Source organism: Benincasa hispida, chromosome 11, assembly GCF_009727055.1.
Source record: "Benincasa hispida cultivar B227 chromosome 11, ASM972705v1, whole genome shotgun sequence".
NCBI classification, from domain to species: Eukaryota; Viridiplantae; Streptophyta; class Magnoliopsida; order Cucurbitales; family Cucurbitaceae; genus Benincasa; species Benincasa hispida.
Window position 1 is genome coordinate 84,078,636 of NC_052359.1, and position 24,651 is coordinate 84,103,286.

Consider the following 24,651-nt stretch of genomic DNA (forward strand, 5'->3'; position numbering starts at 1 on the left):
ATTTTACAATGTCTATTTACATACCTGTTTTGAGACCACGTTTCTACAAACACCAATTAAACCAAGTTCAAGAAAAGTTTGTTCCATTCTGAAAAACATGTTCTGAAAACTCCGTTTGGTTCCGAAAAACTTCACTCTGGAAAATCTCGTTCAATAAATCTCCGTTCAACAAAATGACAGTTCAAATGAAGTTTAGATTTTAAAGAATTCACCATTTTGCTGTGTGTTAACGATTTTAAGTTGTAGACAGATTTCGTGAAAATTGTCAAATCAATCGTATAGTGAAAAACAATCACATCACGATGGAAGATGAATAGACAGGGAAAGTGAGATTAGCAAAGCGAGAGCGAGACGATTATCAGGGGTAATTCATGTAATCTCATCTCGTGATGCCGTAAGTAGAGGGTCAATTGACATAATTTTTTAAAAATGGATCATTTGATATTTTGGACCCAAAAATTGGGTCATCCATACAAATTTCCCGACCAAAGATATAGAAAGCCTGTCTTACATAACACTAAAATATATTTCTATAAAAATTGACATGTGAGCTTGAACGAATTCTTTGTTAGTGCTTTACCACTTAACATTACCACAACTCCAAGAAACAAAAAGGAAAAGTCAACGAATCCCTGTGGATCATGGATCAAATTCATCACAACTTCGTCACCATCAAGGAAGTAAAGCTTCACATCGCTGAAATTGGAACTGGTCCGCCCTTCATCCTCTGTTTTTCCACAAATCGATTGGGTTTTTCCCGCATATTAACCATTTCTTCTCTACAGGCTCAACCGTCGTCGTTTTCCTTCATGGGTTCCCTGAGATATGGTACTCATGGCGTCACCAGATGGTGGCGGCAGCGGCGGCCGGCTATCGTGCAATTTGCCCTGATTTAAGAGGCTACGGGTTTTCGGATCCACACCCACACCCTCAGAACGCATCATTCGAAGACTTTGTTGAAGACATTGTTGGAATCCTGGATTTTCTCCATATTCCTAAGGCTTTCTTGGTCGGAAAGGATTTTGGGTCTTGGGTTGTTTACTTGTTTTCTCTCTTTTATCCGGCGAGGGTGGCCGGAGTCGTGTCTCTTGGTGTCCCCTTCTTGCCTCCTAATCCGATGCGGTACCGGGATCTTCCCGAGGGTTTCTACATTTTCCGGTGGAAGGTATTATTTAGCCGATCTTTTTCTTTTATAGAAACAATCCAAATAAATGACAAATTTGGTTCTAGTTTAGAATTAGCTTGAAGGTAGTGTTTTTTAAAAAATAAAAGATTAAAAAAATTTTGAGTTGGAATAATTCAAAATTCTAATTTCTTGGTCGATAACTCATTCTCTGATCTCTATATTCCGTCAGGTATGTTCATGTAGCTAGTAAGGTACAATTAGAGATTTATGAATTTGTGCATAGTTACTACTACAAAAATTTTCTCTAGTTTAATAACAATTTCAGTTTTTGTTTTTTTTATTATAGTTTTTACATATTTTAGAGAACACCTCAATTCCAAGTGAAATTCTAAGAAACAAAATCATGTTTTTTGAAAACTATTAATTTTAGTTTTCAAATTTAAACTTATTTTTTAAATCATGAGTAGAAAGTAGATAACTAAACATAGAAATTTATAGGCAAAATTAGTATTTATAATTTAACTTTTAAAAGCTAAAAACAAAAATCTAAGACCTTGCTCAATAACCATTTGATTTCTAATTTTTTAAAATTAAGTTTATAAATATTATTCTAAAATGAAAACTAAAATTGAAATCCTTACCGGCATTAGGAACCCATTAATAGATGTGGTTCTAAAAGTTTAGGACCTATCTTATATTGTTTTTATTGGTTGTTTCCAAATTAACCCTCTAAAATTATGAATTTGATCTCTTAGAGCCAGAAACAAAAACAAACATGACGAAGTTCATAATTTTAAAAACACTGATTCCCTTTCTTTCTTGCTGTTTCAATGATTTTCCAGGAAAGTGGGAGAGCTGAAGCAGATTTTGGGAGATTCAATGTGAAGACTGTGCTGAGTAGAATATACACTCTCTTCTCCAGAAGTGAAATTCCCATTGCTGAGAAAGATAAAGAGATTATGGATATGGTGGATGAATCAACCCCTCGACCGCCATGGCTGACCGATGAAGATCTCACCGTCTATACAACTTTATATGAACATTCAGGGTTTGAATCTGCATTGCAAGTTCCTTACAGGTATGAAGTTTTCTTGATCTATCTAAATTTTGGAAAAGAAATTGACACAACTAAAGATGAAATTTGACTGAATTTTAGGAGAAAACATAAAGAGTTGGGCATAAGCAATCCAAGGGTTGAAGTTCCAGTTTTGTTGATCATTGGTGGAAAAGACTATTTTCTGAAATTTCCAGGGGTGGAAGACTATATAAAATCTGAGAAACTGAGGGAGTTTATGGCCGATTTGGAGGTTGCAGATTTGGCTGATGGAACTCATTTCATGCAGGAGCAATTCCCTGCCCAAGTCAATCACCTTCTCATCAACTTTCTTACGAAACATAACATTTGATTAACACAACATAATAATGATTTAAGTTTTCCCTTTTTTTTTCTCTTTCTCCGAACATCGAACCTCAAGAGAATGTTTAAGAGTATTTTTAAAATCGTTGTTCAAAATCAATTTTAATAGTATGAAAATTATGCTTAAAATTAAAAATGTGTTCCAAAATAAGTTTAAATATGACAAAAGTGATTTTAATAATTTAAAAATCACTCAAAAACATGCATTAATTTGATTGATCGATCAATTCAAGTAACCGTCAATAATGTAATATGACTAATGATTGATTAATTAAAGTATATGACTAATGATTGATTAATTAAAGAGTATTTTATGACGCATTTTATAATTATACTTCTATAATAAAAATATTTTGACATTTTTCTTTTCAGAAATTGCTTCAGCATAAATTTTTGAAAGACGAACTGAAAAAACCAAAGCCCGACGCACATTGATAGGTGAACACTTTCGAAAAGGGGAAATCTGGTGAGGCAAATTTCAAGACTGTAGGCTATTCTCTAAGAAAGGGTTATAAATTAAATTCATTGTGAAACATTGAAGATTGAAAAACAAAAATCAAGACATACTGACGAACGGAGAAATGAGTTATAAATTACAAACTCGAAAAAGAATAATGATTTCATTCCACTATAGTTTTCACTTTTCCGTATACAAGCATCTTATCATAAGCTACAATGGTGGTATTGAAGAAAAAAAATGAAAGGAAGAAGAAAGACTACCAAAAAAGAAAAAAAGAAAGCTTAAAATGGTAGAACGAGAAAACTCTGAAAATTTAAAAAAAGAAAGAAAACCCCACCAACTGATGGGAAAGAGGTAGAGAACAATGGTCAATCAGACAGCAACATAAGAGATAAGACCTATGGCTTCTTCTGTATGTTGCAGCTTCTCTATTTCTAGGGTATCAATTAAAGAAGGATAAGCAATCCGACTAAGAAAGGTGAAGAATTTACAGGATCTCCTTGCTTTCATTCTCAGGAACTTCTACATGATTCAATCACTTCGGTTACGGCTTTATGCGTCTCCGGAGAAATCATGTTCAACGTCAAATGAAATGCCTGAGCAAGAAGATAAAGCAAATATTATCAAACAATCATCCCAAGAAAAACCTATCATCCACTTTAGGAGATATTTCAAGTTTTCATATACCCGTTCCGTGATGCGATCTTTAAGAATGACAAGTCAAAATGAATACATACCACAAATCGTTCCAAAACTGGAACAAGAATTGCTAGGCTGTGATCTGGTAGACAGTCGACAATGGCATCGCGTATGCCCTGGCTGAGAAAACAAAGAAAGAAAATCCCTTGAACAAACCCACAAGAAAGCTTAATTCGGTTATTATAATATAAAGAGAAAGGCACTAACCTTTCAGTTGAAAGAAATGCTAGAAGTAGTGCTGAATAAGCCTCAACAATCATCTTTTCTGCTTCCTTTTCGCCTTCCAGAAGAGCTACCTCCTCATTCTGCCCAATGCCACAAATGTATAGTTTGGTATGATATCATATGTAAGCTCCAACATTAATACCTTGGACCATATCCTTTAAAAAGGTCACTGCAATACTTGACCTCAACAAGTCCATCAAGTTTGAGTGAAATTTTGCGTTTTCAGGTGGTAAGTTGGGTGAGTCCAGATTTTAAAATACGTACAAAATCATTTTGGAAAAGCTTATTTACCTTTTTTCAAAAAAGCTAAATTGAATTGTATGTATGTTACTTGGTGAAGAGAAGAAATATTCCAAGAGGCAATAAGTAGAATGAAATATACATTCAAATAATCTAACCGTGAGTAAAATATAATTCTATTTTTCCAACTAATATAAGCATAGCAGTCCAATCCTACCCACAAAGCGTCAGTGGAAACAAACCTAAACCAATTAACACATTATTAACAGCCCAACATACGTCTTGAGTTACGTTCAAATTTTCAGCTTTAGCGCGCCCATTAACAAACAGAAAGAGAAGTGATCAAATAGTACTACTAACCCATGGCGCAGACTCCCCTTCTCCAACTCCATCGCTTGCTCCTTGGTTGGCCAGAAAGATGGAACATAATAATGGAATTACGTTGCTATGACCCTTTTCTGGTCCATGCACACTAGGTGTCAAAACACTAGCCGAAGCAAGCCGTGATCTGCAGTGGATATAGCAGTTAGTTGAATATGCTTTAAAACTGCAATTTCATTTTTCTACGGCAACAAACTCATCTATAACCATTAAATTTTTTTATTTTTGAAATTTGTGTTGGTTTCTCACAATCATCTTCATCCTTCTTAAAGTAAGATTAGAATATTTAGCAAAAGTTCAAAAATAATAACTTGTTTCTAAAAACTTTTTTTTTTTTTTTAGTTTTCAACTCAAGTAGCATTTTGGAAAATACTCCTAAAAAAGAATATAACAAAATGAAAATATCTATAGGAGTGGAAGTATTGTTTATAAGCTTAATTTTGAAAAATCAAATAGTTATCAAACAAAATCTGTAACAATTATATCATATTTCAAGTAAATGTCCCTCAGAAAATAATTTTGAAGGATTTCTGTTATAATATGTTTATAAAATAAATACCATACGTATTTTCTATTTTACATGGCATTCTATTTTTGATGGGATCAACATTTAACATCGCATTCTAGCATACATAAAGATCCATAAACCACTTTATGGCCTCAGAAGATATGTATAGATTAACGTTAAACTACCAAATGCATTAGCAAGCAATTAAATTCTTCAGTTTTGCTGATGCCTAAATGCAGGAACACTCAAGCAATGCGATACAAGTGCTTATGATGAGAGGAACCACAGTCGTCTTAGTTAAATAGTAATAATGTACGATAAATTTTGACATAAGACAAACAAAGTTAGAGAAAGAGGAAAAGGGATGGAAAACCCAATGAATTTTTGTGAAAACCTTATGTATCAAAACAGCAAACTGCTGCATTAAAAACTGAAGTAACACAGACCTGTTATGACCATCCTTCTCCACCAAGTTCACAAGCAGGCCCAAAATTGCAACAAGAAAATCAAGCTCTTGATCAGTTAGATGCTTTTCGTTCTGAAACTCAAATTCGAGACTCAATGTATGCACTTTTAGTCCATTTAAGGTGGATGAAGTGGAGCAGAACGAAGGAAAATGGTTGGCAATCAGTGAGCACATAGTTTCTAGTCCTCCACAGGAAGCAATTTGTTGACAGCCAACATGATTATCATTGGTCAAGTTCATCAGAACCTGTAAACAGATGACAGAGTGTGACAGGTGTATATTTAAAAAAATAACACCAAAATAGCTACAAAAACATCATCCAAATCCTGGGAGTAGAAAAACTGTCATAGATTTAAAACTAAGGCAGATCATACTCCTCAAAGGACAAATCATAGCCCATATGAATGGTCAATTTAAATTGGCTTAGCAGGAAGTAATCAGTACAACCAAATAAATTATATTATTGGGATCCAAATAGAAGGTATTCAACTCAATAACTGCCCTGAACATTAACATTCAAAAACTAAATGAGAACAAATGCGTAAAGAATGCTGAAAAAAAAGTTCAAATAATATTAGTAAACCTTGATGGAAGTAAGAAGGCAATCAGCTACTAGATTGAATCCCTCCTCCTCATTAAAGGATGTCAAGCATGAAGTTTCATTGAAGTGATGGCTTTCTCCACTGATTGATTCTTTCTCACTCGTTATCACCTTATAATTACATCCATTCTCAAGATCTCTAAATTTGACCACCCCTTTCTTAGCTCGTGGTTTCTTCTCTTTCTGTGAAAGTACCTCCCACTTAGAGGGTTCAAAATCACCCTCATCAAAAGCAAAAGGATCTTGGTCCTCTGAAAGGTTAAGCTCACAAGCAAAAGGATCGGGAAGATTAATTTTCCCCACAGCTTGGTTATTCAATGTAGTCGTTCCATTATCAGTGCTTCTTGATGTCACACTGGATGAACCAGATGTGGAGCACCTCTGTCTCATCTTGAAGAAACTGGTATTTGCCAATGAAGAGCTAGTAGTTCCAGATGCTGTTAGAGAATTGTCTAACCGAGCTGTGGCATTTCTCATGTTCTGGGATATAATGGAGCTCTTGTCAGACAAGGTAGTCTTGCTGTTGCACCATGTCTTTGAACTGCTGCTTGGTAGAGTTACCTTTCGGTTTGCTGCAAATGTAAGAGAAACTACATTTAAAAAACAATGATGGAATATGAAATGCTGCATCTAGAAAAAAAATCCTAACATTATTCAACTATAAAATACTGTCTATGAGATAAAAAAAACAGCATGTGCAAGTTGGAAACCCTTACCTTCACCATCTGCCTCTGCAAACACTTTGGAAGTATTGCAAGACCCATCAAGAAGATGAGCTGACTTCTCATTATTTAAACCAGCAGCAGAACTTTTGCGTAGATAGAGACCTACAACAAAATGGCATCGATCAACATAACATGACTATGAAAAACAAAATAGTGAATGAGATTGAAAAGAAACCCTCGTGCTATTAGTTACCCGAAAGAATCTTGATGACATGTAGCATGATTTCTGTGAAAGATTGTGGTGCTCCTTGACCATCCAAGTTTCTTATAATTCCAAGTAAATGACTCTGAATATTGTAAATTAGAAAAAAAAATGAAAAGAAATCCTAAGAATTGCATATTTGTTTAATTCTATGCCGTGGCAGAGGTGGGGGGAGAGGAGTGGGTCTCTCTGCATACCTGGTTTTCTTTACTAAGGAATGTGGCATTTTCCATTATCTTTAGGCACTTCAAAAGTAGCATTAGGCTCTGCAGAAAGTTCTCATATCTTGCATCCTGTGTAGACAGTGAAATACGTTTTTACACAATCCTGAAATAAGATGTGTCCAAAAGCCAATCTTCCCCATATGCCACAAATATTTGATTTAAAAGGATATTCTAGCGTATGAAAGAGAGAGAAAGTCATCATATACCAAGAAATGTAGCTATTATTAGTGTTTTAAATTAAAATAAAATAAAAGCAGTTGTATATCATCTTGTAGCATACTAGCACGTCTCTTTAAACCATGGGCCAAAATAAATGATATGGCCACAAACATTTAAAATGTCAGGTCATCTTTCATAATACACTAAGATACAGATGACAACCATAGTTCAGCATTTCTATATATAAACTTAAAGGTACAAAGAGTATCACTGATTCATTGAAACAGAAATAATAAAATGACATTCTGTTTTTCTTTCATTCTTTTTGGTGTTAAGGGTTGTTAAGGATTTTCAGCACAATTTAGGAGCAATTATCATTTCTTTTTTTCTATTCTTTGCAGGAAAGAAGAGGAAAACCAAAGGCATCAGTTCTAGGTTCATAGGCTGAATTTGGAGCACTATTATGCAATGAATTATTTAAATGTTCCTCGGTATTTGCAAAACAACAAAGAAAAACCTAATTCAATTACTGTGGCAATAGATACAGAAAGAAAGGAGGAAAAATTGATAGATGAATACAATTAAAGCTGCTTTAGGAGTTTATGGTCCGAAACCGAATTGGATGAATATATATTAATTTTTCTAACTATGAGTATTCTGCTGGCATTCACTTTCAAATTCTTTTTGTAATTATTCTCCCACTGTAATTAATTCATATTAGTGTATCTTTCTGTAACCTTCGTTGGGGAGAATCTTTTTCATTTACATAATTATTTTTTATTAGAAACCAAGTTTTCACAATGGTTGTCTTTTCAGGGACTCCACCTCTAATTTGGATAACTTTATGGATTCGGTTCTTACTTATGTTTATAATTGGTGTAAATCTGAGCCACCTTTTACTTCTTATACTTTATCTTTTTTTTTTCTTTACAATTGAAAAGACTTCTTGTAATCACCTTCAGGTGTTGGGTTTTCCCTATTTCATTTATTCAATGAAATGTTTCTTTATCCAAAAAAAATAATTACCCAAAATAAATAAATTAAAAAAAAAAAAAAAAAAAAAAGGAAGAAGAAGAGAGAACACAGAAGCCGACTATAAGGTATTCTTATTCAATCTAATAATCTCCCATATCCCCTCCCAGGACCTCTCTCCCCCCTCTAAAAATCTAGTGGTTTCTCTCTAAACAAATACTCCATAAAACAGCAAAATAAACCAGCCCAGTGCCAATGATTTCCCATTTACATGATTATTCAATTATTTTCTGTTACTCTTTCAAGCGAGAAACATAACAAACAAGAAAAGGGGGGGGTGTGAAGAAAATAAAAGGGATTCCATAAGTCTAAAAGTTACACTTACACCTCACCTCCTCAGAAAACTGCAACTAAAATCACACACACCCCCCCCCCCCCCCCCCCCCCCCCCCCAAATTCTCCCAACAACACACAACAAAAGAAAAACAGCAAAAAGAAAGCATGGATCCTCCCCAAATCTCCCTTTCCACGTTGCTACTGCAGATCTATACAAAAACAGTAATGAGATCCCAAAAAAACATACAGGCCCACACCTCCATATTGGAATGGCAATCCTTGGCAACCTCAAAGACAGCATCAAGTCCTCCTAGCTCTCGCAATTTTTCCTTGAAGTCGCCTCCAGTTTTTCTTATAGCACCAGATGTTTCTAAGAAGATGATTGGAGATTCACAATAATTAGCAATACTGGACACTGAATTGGCATGGTTCAGACATATGAACATGCAGCTAACATATGAAGTAAAAAGAAGCCAAAAAGAAAGATAGTATGCTTGTCAAGTTAGCTAAGAGGCCAAGAATGTATGTGAACTATTTAAACCATCAGCAGTAACTCCACATTGGAAGATAACATAACATTCATGTTATAGATTTGAATCCCTAACTTTTTGAAAAATGTGAAATTTAAGCTATCCAGAAAGCAAGTTGATTGAATAAAATTAGTTGATAGGTAAGATACTGAAACTACGTACATATTCTTTAATAAGCCAATCCCCTTGTATCATTAAAAAAGAAAGGTGTTACTTGACAAAAATATTGGGGATAGAAAGAATTTTTAACAACAGAATGTTGAAAGTCAAACATCTAAAATAAACTCTTCAAACATTGGCAGGAGAAAAAACCAAAAATGGTATTTAAAAGACTAAACAATTGTTGAGCATCTATCCATTCAAGCCCATTGTTCAGAATGGGGGAGACTTCACATGCTAAGATGAGGAGGCTTCATTCATCGTGGTCAATGACTTCTTCATTAAACATCTACTAGGCTTGAAATTCCTCCAATATGTGATCATTACATTAAAAGTAATGAAAAATGCATTAATTTTTAACATGAGGCAAACAAGGGAATCATCATCAGAATTACCTTCAAGGGAAATGGTAGTCAAGCAAGCTTTCTCTATAGTCAGTAATGCAATCCATTTTGGACACAATTCTGGTCTATCAGTCACGCCAGTGTCTATGCTTCTTGATTTTATCTCCTTGCAACTTACAAGAATTTCTTCAACTTTTGAAAAAATCACAGAAGAATTGGAGTCCAATCTTTTTGTTGTACTTTGTAGGATGCCGGAATCCGTTCGAAGGACTAAAAGCTTATGGCCAATTCTTGGTCCTTTCACTTCAGCAGCCATATCAAGAATTGGTTTCAACAATTTAATTAAAAAACTAACACAATTTGGTGATTCGAGAAGGCGATCATCTTGACCCTGAGATTACGAAATGAAATACTTCTGAGAGCCTTATCATCGTCATAAAGCATGACTGTGCTTGAGAATGTTTAATACAAAAGAAGTAAACACTATAAGGTAGATCACTTACATCGCTCGTCAAAATGTAAAAAAGAGTTGCAGCAGCTAGATTGCTGGCTGAGTCATCAAAGCTAAGACCTAAAACAGCATCAATTATTCTCCTTGCCATCCTAAAAAATATATTTGATTTGAGATACAAATTGGCAACATTTAGCACTAACAATTGCAGGAACATAAACAATAAAATAAAGAAACTAGTACATTCTAAGTGACAATCAGAAAAGCAACATGGAACGTATAGTACTCAAGGTGCCTACAGGCCCTAAAATGGAGGGTGAGAGTCTTTACTGTCAACAAAAATTAAAATATTCAAAAATAAAAACCAAATTTATATTCAGTTTTCATGCACATGATGTTCAAAAGAACTATCATGAGCTGAGTAAGGCATCCCTACGTCCTCTCCATTGAAATTTTCAGTGAAAGGTCTGTTTCCTTACCCTATATATAGATAGATGCATGCTACAACGGATAAATATGAAAAAAGGCACTAAGAATTTTCGTTTATAAATTCAACATTTTGAGTTGTATGAATAACCAGATGCAGAATTTTGGTAGATCTCGAGCAGATGTCATGGCCAGCGTAGTCAAGAAAGGTCAAAATGGACTAGAACGGTCCTAAGCAGATGCTAACCAGCGGCTTAAGATACAATACCAGTAAAATTCAAATTTAAGTACACCTTAACCTTTTCAATTATCACTGATAACGTCACAATTTTTTACTACAAACTCTTAAAATTCTCCTTAAACCAAAAGAATTATGTATTATAAGAGACATCTATTATTTTTCTCTTTGGGGAAGTTAAGAAACAAGAACTTCCCATATAGTTATGGAGGAAGAAAACCTTGCATTACTCAAACATTACAAAGAAAATTAAGAACTTGAAGAACTTTCTGCTTTACAGTTTTCTATCTTCAACTATAAGTATGAGTAACCAAAAACCAATCAAATTTTTACATACCCATGAGTCCGTAGAAGCCGCCGTTGCTGCGCAGTACTGCAAATAGATAACAAGGATATCAAACTAGCTCTTCTGGTCCGAACTTGCTGACCCTTCCTCAACCCATCCAAAGCGAAATTCACCTCATCCACATGCTCCATCATCTCCCCAAACTCCTGAGCTTCCATCAAAGTCGATGTAGAAGAAATCGCCGGCTGAGAACACCTAAGCACCTCTAATTCCCTTTTCTCAATCTTGATTTTCTTGGACTTCTTGTTGCCCCCGTTCAGTGAATCGTCAAAAGAGGACCTTATAGGCTTTGCTGAAAAGGAACCCTGAGAGGAATTTGTACCGTAGGGCTCAGAATCGAAGGTGGACCATCTAGTGGAAGAGTCCTGTGATGAGAAAGCGATGCCAACCAGCGGGTCCTGAGAACTTTCCTGAGAAAGAGAGTCGGCGAAAGAATCGTGAATGGCGTCGCTAGAGGAGTCGGAGAAAGTCCTCGGAAGACCACGATTCCGGCGGCCGTACGTCCTGACGATCATCGCTGGATCCCAGGCGACAATTGGCTAGCTGCTTATGAGCTTATCTTCCAGCTCTGGAGCGTAACATTTGAAGAAAAGGGATGGGCTTTGAAGGAGACAGAAGTTTTGAAATCGGGGGGAAATTGTCGGAAGCGAGAAACAAATCCGACGAAGTTGGTGGAACTGAGAAGAGAACAATCGAAGACTTGGTCTCTCTCGATAATCTTTTTAGTATGATTAAAGAATTTCTTAGGTTCAAGGCCTTCCCTTCAGGGTTTTGATTTTGGATGTAAAAAGATGTTTTCTTTTGCCCATTGGCGTGAGAATAAGGCTAATACGGTAATTTCATCTTCTTTTTCTTCCGAGTGTTCATTATAATCGTCTAATTGTCGTAAAATATAGTTCAATTACTTCTGGTTTATATTTTATTTTCAGTAAAATGTTAGAGACTTAAAATTTTAGGATTGTTGAACGTGAAAAGAAATTATAACATCCAATTAAGTTAATTCTGGTTTTAATGAATTGAACTTTGGCCATGTTTATGTTCGAATGATCGCAATAAATGAAAACTAATTTGGAAAGTAAGGTCTATTTTTTTAAGTTTAATAGTGTTTATCAATGTTCTGCATTCTTTCTAACATGTGGGCCGCAGTTGGAAATCGATAATAAAGTAACGTAATCTGAATGAAGGACATGAGATGGTCAATTGTTTGAATATTGAATGAACACACACCCTTTTTATGATAAGTCCAACTTTCCAAAATTTGCCCTCACATGTCATTAGTTATTGTTGCACTGTTAGGGTTTAGCTGTAACGGTAACTGGTCAAAATGACTATTACCATTCATCCAATTTTCAGGGTTTCCAGTCTACCATTAAATAGAATAAAAATTGTATCGATAAATTTTATATTTTATCATTCACAATGTTCATCTTCATATTTTGCATGCATTTGTTCACTATCACTACATGAAATGTTCGTTTGTTGATGAATTTGGAAAAATTGATCAAACTCAAACAAAATATGTAGGTTTATATATATATATTTTTTGTTTCATGGAGGGTGGTGGTTCTCCAAAACACAATAAAAAAGAAGAAGATAATGAAATACACTTCCAAATCAATGGATAGGATCACCAGTGCACATCGGGCATTGTTCGTCTTTTTCTTGGCCACTGTCTCTCTATCAGTAGGTTCTTAATTTGCACGACAACATCCCATGCCTCTATTCCCCTCTTCTTCTCTTTGTTATCCACAATCTTTCCTACTAGTGGAGGGTCGTTGACAGAGCTAAGAGATGCCTCATGGGGGGAAGGCTTATTCACACTTTGTTATGAAGGCTCCTTCCTATCTTTTGGAGACAAAATGAGTGATAGATGGGAGAGGGGGACTCATTGTCCGAGCTTCCAGTCCCCTCATGTTCAACTAAATACGAAGAGTCGTCAATAGATGACTCCGGTGTGGTTGCAGTGGTTGGTGGGCTCCCAGGTTCTGAACTCGACCATTGAGAGGATGATGGGTACTCATATGAGCCAAAGTTGTTGTCAATATCTGACCACATTTTTTTTTGTCTAAGAAAAGTGTGAAAATTTTACAAAATGATAGTTGTATATATACAATTGAAGGGGTGCATGGTTTGAGGGAGGAAGATAGAGGGACATCTAGCTATTCGCAAATGACACAAAAAACTACATATTTATCGTTAGCATTTGCGTTCGAGTTACCGTTGAACCTAAACAATAAGCATATACGTATGACGTCTATACATGAAGACGTAATGTGATAGTTACCGTTTGGTGATGATTTACCTAATTGAATGCGTATGTTTAATTTGTGGATTAATGGTGTTACGATTCCCGATGTGCACTGGCGAAAAATGATTACAAGCCGTTAATCAATGTCAAGATGTATCAAAAACGATAACAAAAATGGTAACTATATGATGTTTCAATGGCCAAGTTGTGCAATTATATAGTGTCGTAACGGTAAGTCTTTCAGTAACCCTAACTCAAACCCAAAAGGTAAAATGCAAACCCAAACAGAAGTGATAATTAATGAACAAATGTTTTAATTAGTTGATCAAGATGTTAAAAAAGATTCAGATAAATATTCCTCTCTTGAATGCAATCTAGCAGATCCCCAAGTATGCTAAATTCCTTAAGGAGCTATGCACCAAAAGAGGACAGGTAAGGATAAAGAAAAGGCAGTGGTAAGTAAGAATGCATCGGCTCTCCTGAAACATAATATTCCTGAAAAATGTCGAGATCCAAGTATGTTTACTTTGCCTTGCATTATTGGTAATAGAGTCATTCGTCATGCAATGCTCAACCTAGGAGCCTCTATTAATGTCATGCCCTATCATGTTTAGGAGGATTTGAAATTGAATGATTTACAAAAAAAAAAAAAAAAACTACTGTATGCATCTAACTAGCTGATAGATCTTACATGCAACCCTTAGGGATTGTTGAGGAGGTACTATTGCAAGTTAAGGACTTGATTTTCCTAATCGATTTCTATATATTAAAAATGGATGAAATTTCTATGCCTTCATCTTCTACAATTCTGTTAGGTAGACACTTCATGAAAACTGCAAAGACAAAAATAGATGTAGATAAAGGTTGTCTGTCTGTAGAATTTGATGGGGAAGTTGTTTCTTTTAATATATATGATGCGATGAAATTCCCTGAGGAATATTTGTCCTTGTGTTTTATTGAGGTGCATAATGTTATAGATGATATTGTGTTGCATGATGATGATGACAATTCTAACATGTTGGTTTCTCCCTGCATTGATCTGGATTCGCATGATTCACATGATTTATCTCTTCCTATTGTTAATGTTAGAAAATTAGAAGAACCTTCTTCTAACTTCGATATTCTTGATTTGCAGGTACAAGGAATTGAGCTGAAGGCTCTCCCTAGTCATCTGAAATATGTGTACCTGGGAGAAGGGAACACCCTTCCATCATAATCTTCAGGGAGTTGATACTTGCCTAAGAGGAATCCCTAGTTGAATCTCTAAAAACTTACAAGGAGGCCATTGGGTGGACTCTAGATGATCTCAAGGGAGCAAGCCCTTCTCTTTGCATGTTTAGGATAACTCTAGAGGAAGGAGCTAAGCCCACAGTCCAACCCCTCAAAAGGCTCAATCCCAACTTGAAAGATTTCGTTCTCAAGGAAATTATCAAGCTCAATGAAGCCAGAATCATTTACCCAGTTCCTGATAGAAAATGAGTAAGTTCTATCCATGTTGTCCCTAAAAAGACTGGATGACAATTGTAGAGAACGATAAGGGTAAGATGGTGTCAATGCATGTACAAAACGGGTGGAGAATGTGCATCGATTTCTGAAAGGTCAACGAGGTAACCAAGAAAGATCATTTCCCTATCCTTTTCTGAATCAAATGGTGGAACGACTCGTCGGAAAACCATTTTTCTGTTTTTTTTAATGGCTTCTCTGGATTCTACAAAATTCCCATCGCCCAAGAAGACTGGGAAAAGACCACATTCACCTACACTTACAATATGTATGCCTTCAGAAGGATGCCATGTGGGCTTTGCAATGCCCCAGGTACGTTCGAAAAGTGTATGATGAGTATATTTTTCGATTTTATAAAAAAGTACATAGAGGTGTTTATGGATGATTTTACGGTTTACGAAGAGTCTTTTGAGGATTGCTTGCATAATCTTAGCTTGGTATTGAGATGATGCATTGAAGCTAACCTTGTATTGAATTATGAAAAATGTCATTTTATGGCTCTCATAGGATTGTTTTAGGACATCTAGTTTCTAAAAAGGGAATTCAGGCAGACAAAGCTAAGATAGATGTTATTGCTAACCTCCCCTATTCTACATGTGTTAGGGAGATTCGTTCTTTCCTTGGTAGAGCAAGTTTCTACAGGCGTTTCATCAAGGATTTTTCAAAGTTGGCACTACCGCTATCAAGCTTCAGAAGGATGTTCCATTTGATTTTGACAGAAAGTGTCAGAAGACCTTTGAAACTTTGAAGGAAAAGCTTACCACCACCCCGATTTTACAACTTCCAATATGGGACGTACCGTTCAAGATCATGTGTGATGCTAGCAATCTAGCAGTGGGAGCGGTATTAGGACAAAGGGTTGACAAGAAGAGTCACGTCATATGTTTTGCATCAAAGACCCTGAATCCTACCCAAATTAATTACACCATGACTGAGAAAGAATTTTTGGCTATCGTCTTTGCTTTAGATAAATTCCGTTCTTACATTCTTGGTTTTCCTATTACTATATTTACTAATTCACTCTACTCTCAGGTACCTGATGACCAAGAAGGAGTCAAAGCCCCAACTTATGTGTTGGATGCTCCTCCTTCAGGAATTCAATCTGACTATCAAGGACAGGAAGGGAGTAGAAAAAATTTAGTAGCTGACTATAAAGCACAGACACAGATATGATTACACGATATGAATATGATCGGATACGACGATTCGTCAATTTCTAAAAAACTAAGATACGGATACGTCTAAGGATACTCCATTTTTTTATATATTTTTTTAGTATATATATTTCTAAAAAACGAGAATACTAATACATTGATTTGTTTGTCGTTTCCTTTCAATGACAATTTGATAACGCGCTCAATGGGTTGCTTGTTCTTAAAAAGGAGAAATTTTCATAATTTTGAGCTTTTTATAATTTTCCTTCATGAAAACCATGTAAAATGAACCTAGGTTGAAATTTTTTCTGTTTTAAATCCCTTAAGGTCTTAGAAACGGATTATCCATCTCAGATTTTCGTTGTCACCTTGAAAGGCCCCCTATTGGCTTGGGAGCAACTTTTAGTGCTGGAGAGTAAAACTAGATAGTGAGAAAATAGCAGCCCTGCGTGTGAGGAAAAAAAAAAAAGAGAATTATACTAGTTTCTTTCTATTTTGAAAAAAAAAAAAGGAAAAAATGTATATAAAAATAAGACATAATCGGTGTGCCTGCAAAAAATAGTGTGTGTGTGCATGGATAGAGGTGAAAAGAGATTCCTCTACCGTGTCCAATTAGGTCCCACGAGAAAAGAGTGATAGGTTCCTGATGTTTGAATGTGAAAGCTAGCCCTCTAGGTAAAACCGATGCCTTTTACATTTTGTGTGCGTGAGTTTTGGGCACTCCTAGATAATGTTGCTCTTTGATATGCAATAACAGTAAGTCTCGAGCTGATGACCAAGTAAGAGTAGAAGGAAGATGAAATGGGAGTATGATAACACTTTTCTAGGTACTTTTCGATTTATGAAAAATTTTCGTTTCTTAGTGTTTCTATCAAATGCATGCCACATTCTTATCCTATGGTAGGGTTTTATAAAAAATTATATGGCATACTTTATGCACACAAAATAAAATAATATTATACATCACATGCATAATACTTAAACAACACTAAAGTGGACCGATATTGGTATTAAAAGCAAACAAACAATTAATTTATTACAAAAAACAATAAACAGCTCCCTTGAACTGCTTCATACTCTTTGAACCAACCCGAATCAGCCAAAAACCATTCAAACCAGCTTAGAAACTCCAAAAACTAGGTTGAACCGGTCAAACCGGCTCAACCAAGTCAACTACGCCAATCCAGACCTTCTGGACCAACTAGTTAACGCGAGCTGGCGTGGTCAACGGACGGAACCAGGTGGACGCGCGGGCTAGAGAAATGGGTCGCGAAGAGGGTCGGGCCGGACGGGTCAGATGGAGAAAGCAAAAGCACGAAGAGCTTCATTGAATTGGGTCGGGTCAGACCGTGGAGACAGTTGGCGCATGCAGGGAAGCTCATCGAACGGGGTCGAGTCACTGGGTTCTCGGGTTTGGAAGGCTGCTTTTGATTATGGGAGCTAGCAAACGGGTCTGCACTGATTTCTTCTCCAAATTGAAGTTGTCCTCTTTCTCGGAACTAAACAAATATAGCCTAATAACAACTCTAATTACTCTAACAAATTTGGAGACCTTTTACCAGACATTAATGCTCACATACATATGAGCAGTTACAAATTTCAACAAGAAATTAAAAGAAAACTAATGCCAAAATCGTAAAATATCCACTTTAGTCCACAATTCATTCAATAAATGAAGAAACACCCACCAATATGCAATAAAACGTTATAAACATGCTCTGATACCAATTTTTGGAATCTAAAGAACAACATGCAAAAGCGGAAGCAAGGATCGATAACGTTCTAATTATATAAAAAACAAGAATAAGCATGCATAAAGGATTAGAAATTACAACCTTTGTAGAATCCACCACAATCTTCTTCTCCCTAACTTGATCGACACCACCAATGGTAAATCCTCACTATTCTCCGGTTGAAGAACACGGTGGTGGGACATTTTGTTAGTGAAGACAAGGGGATTTCACTCTAGTAAAGTGGAGAGTAAAGTGGTGGAAGAGTAAAGTCAAAAGTCAAAGAAGCATTAGTTTTTCCACATTTCAAAAACCAAACTATTTAAAGACAAATAACATGCAAAACTCTATTTTGCATGTCTTCCACCTCAAAATCCACTAGCATGTAGTCCTTAGGTTTCAAGCTTTGGAAGTGTCACTTCAAAGACCACTTAGTGGGAAAATCTAACAATTGGATTTTTCCACTAACTAATTTTAACATAAATAAAACAAACTTTTATGAAAAAAAAAATTCATAATTTAGAAAATATGTAAAAAAAAAAATTAATATCATATATTAAATTATTTTTTACACCTAACTTTGATTAATCGTATTAATAAACTTTAAAAAACACTTTCATGCTAATGTTCAAGAATACTCTAAAAAATGATTAATAAATTAATTATTTAATTGTAAATTATATTTCATATAAAATACAATTTTCCCGAATGCCCGAACTTAAACATTTCAAATTCTTACTTCACTCAGTTCTTTAATTTTGTTCATAGTGAGCTAGCAATGAGACCCGATGAGCCTATAGATCATGGGCTCTAACGATCCGAGAGTAACCGGCCAAACTCTTTAACCTTGTTAATCAACATTCATTAACTAACAGGATTGTCCACTATAGCTTATAGTTGCACTCCTCACACTATAGATATATTATGAGTCAATTTGATATAACTATGATAAGTAAGTCAACCCTTCACTGGTTGTTCGTAATAATGACTGGGTCATAAGTTGTTTTACCCCCAAGATAACATCTTGCTTCTTAAGTCTCACTAATCCTCTGATGAACAATTGGTTTGTGATCCAATCACTAAACCAAGTCCCTCTCGGGCTAATGAAAAGGTGGGACCCCTTGTTCAAGATCCGAAGTCAACACTTAAGGGAACAACCTCTCTACTATCCCTAAAAGCAGGTAAGAGTAAATTTCGTCTTGCAACCTATGTCCCCAGCTATCTACCCGGTCTTACCCCTGAAATAAGAGGCTTATTGAGCCGACACTATTGAGTCAACCCTCACCCATGCAAATCTAAGGATAATCCCAAATAAACAGAAGTTCATAGTTAGCTCATGATTAAGGTCAAGTTACCTAGGTCATCGTTTTGAAATAGTCAGTCTTAAATAGTAAACAACGTTATAAAGTAAGAGTGACTTAATTCTTGGTCTAATCTTATGCAAACTCATTACATAGGACGCCCCCGCTCCTCATGTCAATACATGAATGAATCAGGATCACTTCGTTTGTAGCACTTAACAACAAATTGTAACTACTACAGAGTGGGGCGCATTCAATAGTGTTACTAGAATAAGGTATTGATACGTTAATAATATGTGATGAATTGATAAGACTTATGCAGTTTAACGTTTAGTTTTATTTGGTCGAACCCAAGTGCAAATTCAATCAGAGTCCTGGTGAGTCCAGGGTCGAATGTAGGGATTGTTTGCAAATGTGCGGTGAAACTAAAAATATTATCCTAGTGCAAATTGAAATGTTCGAAATGGTTGAGTGAATAGTTATTTTTAATCTAAGTATTATATGATGAAAGTTATGTCTAAATGAAACAGTGTGAATTCAATGACAGATATATGATGGAAGGGTTGAGAAGAATTGTCACTAACACTTCCTAAACAACTAAGTGGATTATGCGATCAAGCGATAAACTCAATGTTACGTCCAATACTTCTTAGTGTATCTAGCCACATTGTCTTATTTCTAAGATGCATGTGATGAGTGCAATATGAGAGGATATATTTATTTCTAAGAAATATCCTCTCTTGTTTTATGAGATCCAAATTTAAGGTCTTTCAAACTTATATTAAATTTAATTAGAACAATCTCTCAATCGATTCAAGCAAGTCATATAAGCATGCATAAAACAAGTTGATCGCCTGATTCTCTTGTTATTTAGTAGTGTCAGCTGCACACTTCTCAACCCATTTTATAATTTAGTTACGCATGATATTGATAGAAAAGATGGACAAAAGATAAGATGAACATGTATTCATATTGCAAAGTCTGAATTTGTCAATATAGAAAGTACAATACAAATACACAAAGAAAAAGAAAGGAGTATAGAATCAAGTCGTGGTTTGCAATGCCTTGCTCCCCAAGGCTTCTTTGATGACTGTTTCACTTAGAATATTAAACAGTGGTATCCTTCTTTCTCTCTCATAGGAATCCTAAGCTCTCACTAGGGAATTTCTATGGAAAAATAGGAAGGTTTTTTAGCAGAGTTTCCTCTCAGAATTTTCTCTCATCTCCCACTATTATGTCTGCATGAAAATTGCATGGGTATTTATAGGCGTTCGAGGATGTTTTTCTTCTTTTTTTTATTTTATCTTTCTAATGATTGCATTGCTGGGGCGTATTAAATTTCATATCCTATCGCGCCGTCTGCAATGTGTGAGAGGTTCATTAAATCTTCAACAAAGTTATCTTGCCAGCTACCAATGCAGTCTATCATTTGACTCCCACCTCCCATGTCATGTCATGCCTTATCGTTTATAGCAATCTGATCATCTGCTATTTTGGTAGTTCTTGCTTGATTGCGTCAGTGGGTACTTGGCTTATGCGATCTTGTGTTCTCTGGTTGTGTTGAAGGGTATTTTGCACAAAGATAACAATATCAGTCCAAAATTTAGATATGTTAGAAATTGAAAGTGTGTGATGGCATATTCCTTTTTTTTGTATAAATTCTTTGGTAAAGAATGTCAAAGCTTTATGCCTTTTTCTTATTTCTTACGTGGAAGAGATACAATAACTTGTATTTCTACAAGTTATCAGGTACCCAGCCTTATTCGTATACTATAGATCATTTTGGCTATTTACTGAACTCGATCCACTTTTATGTCTCTACATAAAGCTCATGTATTCATATAATAGCCATGGATCTTTAATTTATTGGATTTAGACTTTACAAGTGCAATTCACATATTCAATAACAATTTTATTGAATAAACGCCAATAAAATCTTTATTGATAATAGAATAAGTTTAACATTACAAACTAATGACATCAAATACCGGGCTCAAACAGGTCAAAAGACAATTGGTTTTGGTGTCAGGAGGGTGAACGCAATGTACAATTTGGAAGATGACCCCAAGGCTGAAGGAAACATGATAATAGAGGCACCAACAAATGAAGAAATGAAAGATGCGCTAAAATTGGTGGCAAAGCTGGGGTCAAAACGAAACACCTCCACCAAAGGGATGAAGACGTTATCGCCACATAGCCTCACACCTGAAGCTAATGTATTGGGTTGAATGTCGTAAAATTTGCAGTTTGTAATGTTAAACATGTTCTATTATCAATAAAGATGTTATTGACGTTTATTCAATAAAATTGTTATTAAATATGTGAATTGCATTTATAAAGTCTAAATCCAATAAACTAAAGATCCATGACTATTATTTGAATACATGAACTTTATGTGGAGACATAAGATGGACCAAATTTAGTAAATAGCCAAAACGGTCTATAGTAAATGACTAAGACTGGGTACCTTATTATAGTAATACTATCGAATGTGACCCACTCTGTAGTTGTTACAATTTGTTGTAAAGTGATACAAACGAAGTGATCCTGATTCATTCATATATTGACATTTGGAATGGGGGCGTCCTATGCAATGAGTTTGCATAAGATCGGACCAAGAATTAAGTCACTCTTACTTTATAACACTGTTTACTATTTAAGATTGACTATTTTAAAGTGATGACCTAGATAACTTGACCTTAATTCTGAGCTAACTATGAACTCCTGTTTATTCAGGATTATCCTTAGATTTGCATGGGGGAGGGTTAGTTCAACAATGTCGGCTCAATAGGCCTCCCATTTCAAGGATGAGACCGGGTAGATAGCTAGGACATAGGGTGCAAGACAGAATCCACCCATACCCGCTTTTAGGGATAGTAGAGAGGTTGTTCCCTTATGCTGGCTCTAGGTCTTGAACAAGGGGCCCTACCCTCTCACTGACCCGAAAGGGACTCAGTTTAATGATTGGATCACAAACCAATTGTTCATTAGAGGATCGGTGGGACTTAAGAAGAAAAATGTAATCTCGAGGGTAAAACAGATTTTGACCTAGCCTTTAGTACGAACAACCTGTGAAGGGTTAACTTACTAATCATGGTTATATCGAGTGGACATAATATATCTACAGTGAGGGGAGTGCAACTACTGGGCTTTAGTGAAGTGACCCAGTAGTTAACGAATGGTGGCTAATTAGGTTAAAGAGTTTAAGTGGTTAATCGCGGATCATTGGAGCCCATGATCTGTAGGTCCATGAGGTCCCCCTGCTAGCTCATATCAGACTAAACCTTAGAACAGTGTGACGAACAAATTTGAAGTGTTCAAATTCGATTTTTGGACCAAAATGTTAAATATATACGATATATTTAACCTAATATTTAATTATGAATTAAACATAAAAATAGAGAAAATAAGAAATATTTAAATAAGATTTAAATATCAAAATTATGAATAGAGATTCATATAAATTGGATTAGTGTTGGATTTAATATTAAATTAAATTAATTAAATTATTTAATTAATTATTTAATATTAATTTAATTTTAAAATTGTTTATTAATTAATTTTTTTTAATTAAATGGATTTAGTCAAAATTGCATTAAAAGTCAAAATGTTTACTAGGTCAAAAATGCAACAGAAGTCAAATTGTTGATTTTGATTTTTGAAAGTCAAAAAGTCAAATTTGTTGATTTTAGACTTTGAGAGTCAAACTTTGACCAAGTTAGTGAAAAGATCCAACATTTGTGAGTGGGAAATGCCAACTTTTGCATGGCTAAGCGTTGTCTTCATTTGAAGACACTTGTCCCACTAAATCCCACTTTGAGTTAGTGGATTTTTTAATGTCAAGTTCTCATCAAACTCAAAGTTGCATGTTTGCATGTAATGGTCTTTAAAATGAAGTGTTTAATGTTTTTGAAGAACTTTTGGCCATAATGGAATTGGATGTGATTATGTGCTAATCTCATTGCAATTTTCTCTCAAAGTTTTAGCTTTTTTTTCTCTCTCCAAATTAGTCATTCACTAGATCCCACCATCCTGTTCTAAGGTCGGAGAATAGTTGGGAAGACTCTCATTGGAGTTATTTTGGAGAAGATTTTCAAAGACTACAAAGGTTGTATTCTTTTTCCCCTTTTACTTGTTCTATTGCATGCATGCTTATCTTTATAATTAATCTAATTAGAGTACTTTAGATCCGTTTTTCTTCTACTGCACATGTGTTCGTTCCATCAAATGTGTGGATATACTTCATCAAGAAGAAGTTGCTCTCGACAACCCATGATCACTCCATTTCACGAAATCGACTGATGGCCATCTATTGCATCATATGATGCATTCCTTTGGATGTTGGTCGCATCATCTCCGCCCATATTTGGAGCTTATTCTCAAGACCATGAGGGCAACTCTTCTTTTCATCCTTAATCATGAGGTGGTGCGCCACTCAAGGCCTCTTTGAAGAAGAAAAAGAAATGGTGGTAAGAAGAGTTCTCACTAACCATTCTCTCCACCGATTAATGAGGTTGCCAACGCCTCAAGTTGAGGTGGTCCAACCAAAGCAGCCTACAAAGCGGCGATCACAAGTACGACCTATGTCTCCTTCCCAGCTTTCTCAACCCAAAAGATGAAAGGTGACTAAAAAACCCAACGCTGAAGTTCATAAGGTGATCACAACTCCATCAGAAGTGATTGCGTCACCTAGGGTTGAAAGATCACCCTCTCTCCACCCAGACTCAGAAAAAGAAAAAGAAAAATTCACTTCTCCTCAACCTAAGCAAAAGACTCCATCACCGCAGCAGGGCGACTCTAATGTGGAAACTATCTCCTCGTATTTGCAATAGGATATCCTCTAGATTAGGTGTTGACTTGAACAAGCGCTCCCTCTCCCCCCTCTCGCTCAAAGAATCCTCCCTTCCTCTCTTGCCAATTGAACCAAGGGAGAAAACACCTCCACCACGGCCCAACGACAAAGACACGACTCTAATTCCTGAGGGCTCAAGGCCTAGGGAGTCTACTCGAGAATGCCCGCCTCTGATGACCAAAGCCTTCTTCCCCCTACTACTTATGAAGTAGGGGGAGGATCAGGAATTGGCAAGGATGGTAAGCATTCATCTAGCAATAGCACCTAATGCAACAATCCTCAGGAAACCACTGACAATGAAACTGATCCTGAATATGAAGAATGGTGCATATTCCTCCATGATAACCTCTGAGAGCCACTCTTAGGAGGCATTGATGAGTTGTCGCAACAACAACGAGATATTATGAGTCGACAGATCAATGTGATGCGACAAAAACAAGAGCTTTCTCGCCAACAAAAGAAGCTGCAAGGATTTGTTCCACGTTAAGTTCATTCAACACAAGCAAATTGTTACAAGGACCTTCATCCACTGCAAGATGCAGAGGCAGCATGAACATTTTTTATTCACGCTCCAATATATTCAAGATGTTCTTGCCACCTCATTTATAGACCTGCCATCCCCTGCATC

The 24,651-nt window shown here is 35.8% G+C and overlaps 2 protein-coding genes across 2 annotated transcripts; one reads left to right on the forward strand and one right to left on the reverse strand.

Annotated features, from left to right (window-relative positions):
- The first annotated feature begins 463 nt into the window (after positions 1 to 463).
- On the forward strand, positions 464 to 2,626 carry LOC120091411 (bifunctional epoxide hydrolase 2-like). Its single transcript, XM_039049432.1, has 4 exons — positions 464 to 711; positions 786 to 1,165; positions 1,969 to 2,204; positions 2,283 to 2,626. Exons 1-4 carry the CDS (start codon positions 642 to 644, stop codon positions 2,530 to 2,532), a joined length of 936 nt encoding a protein of 311 aa, XP_038905360.1. The 5' UTR covers positions 464 to 641; the 3' UTR covers positions 2,533 to 2,626.
- A 506-nt stretch (positions 2,627 to 3,132) lies between these two features.
- Positions 3,133 to 12,012, reverse strand: LOC120090980 (wings apart-like protein 1). Its single transcript, XM_039048727.1, has 13 exons — positions 11,227 to 12,012; positions 10,278 to 10,377; positions 9,826 to 10,165; positions 8,999 to 9,111; positions 7,248 to 7,343; positions 7,042 to 7,135; positions 6,840 to 6,950; positions 6,106 to 6,695; positions 5,503 to 5,768; positions 4,528 to 4,675; positions 3,910 to 4,007; positions 3,741 to 3,822; positions 3,133 to 3,599 (listed from the first exon to the last, which is right to left on the reverse strand). Exons 1-13 carry the CDS (start codon positions 11,748 to 11,750, stop codon positions 3,516 to 3,518), a joined length of 2,646 nt encoding a protein of 881 aa, XP_038904655.1. The 5' UTR covers positions 11,751 to 12,012; the 3' UTR covers positions 3,133 to 3,515.
- Positions 12,013 to 24,651: the final 12,639 nt, after the last annotated feature.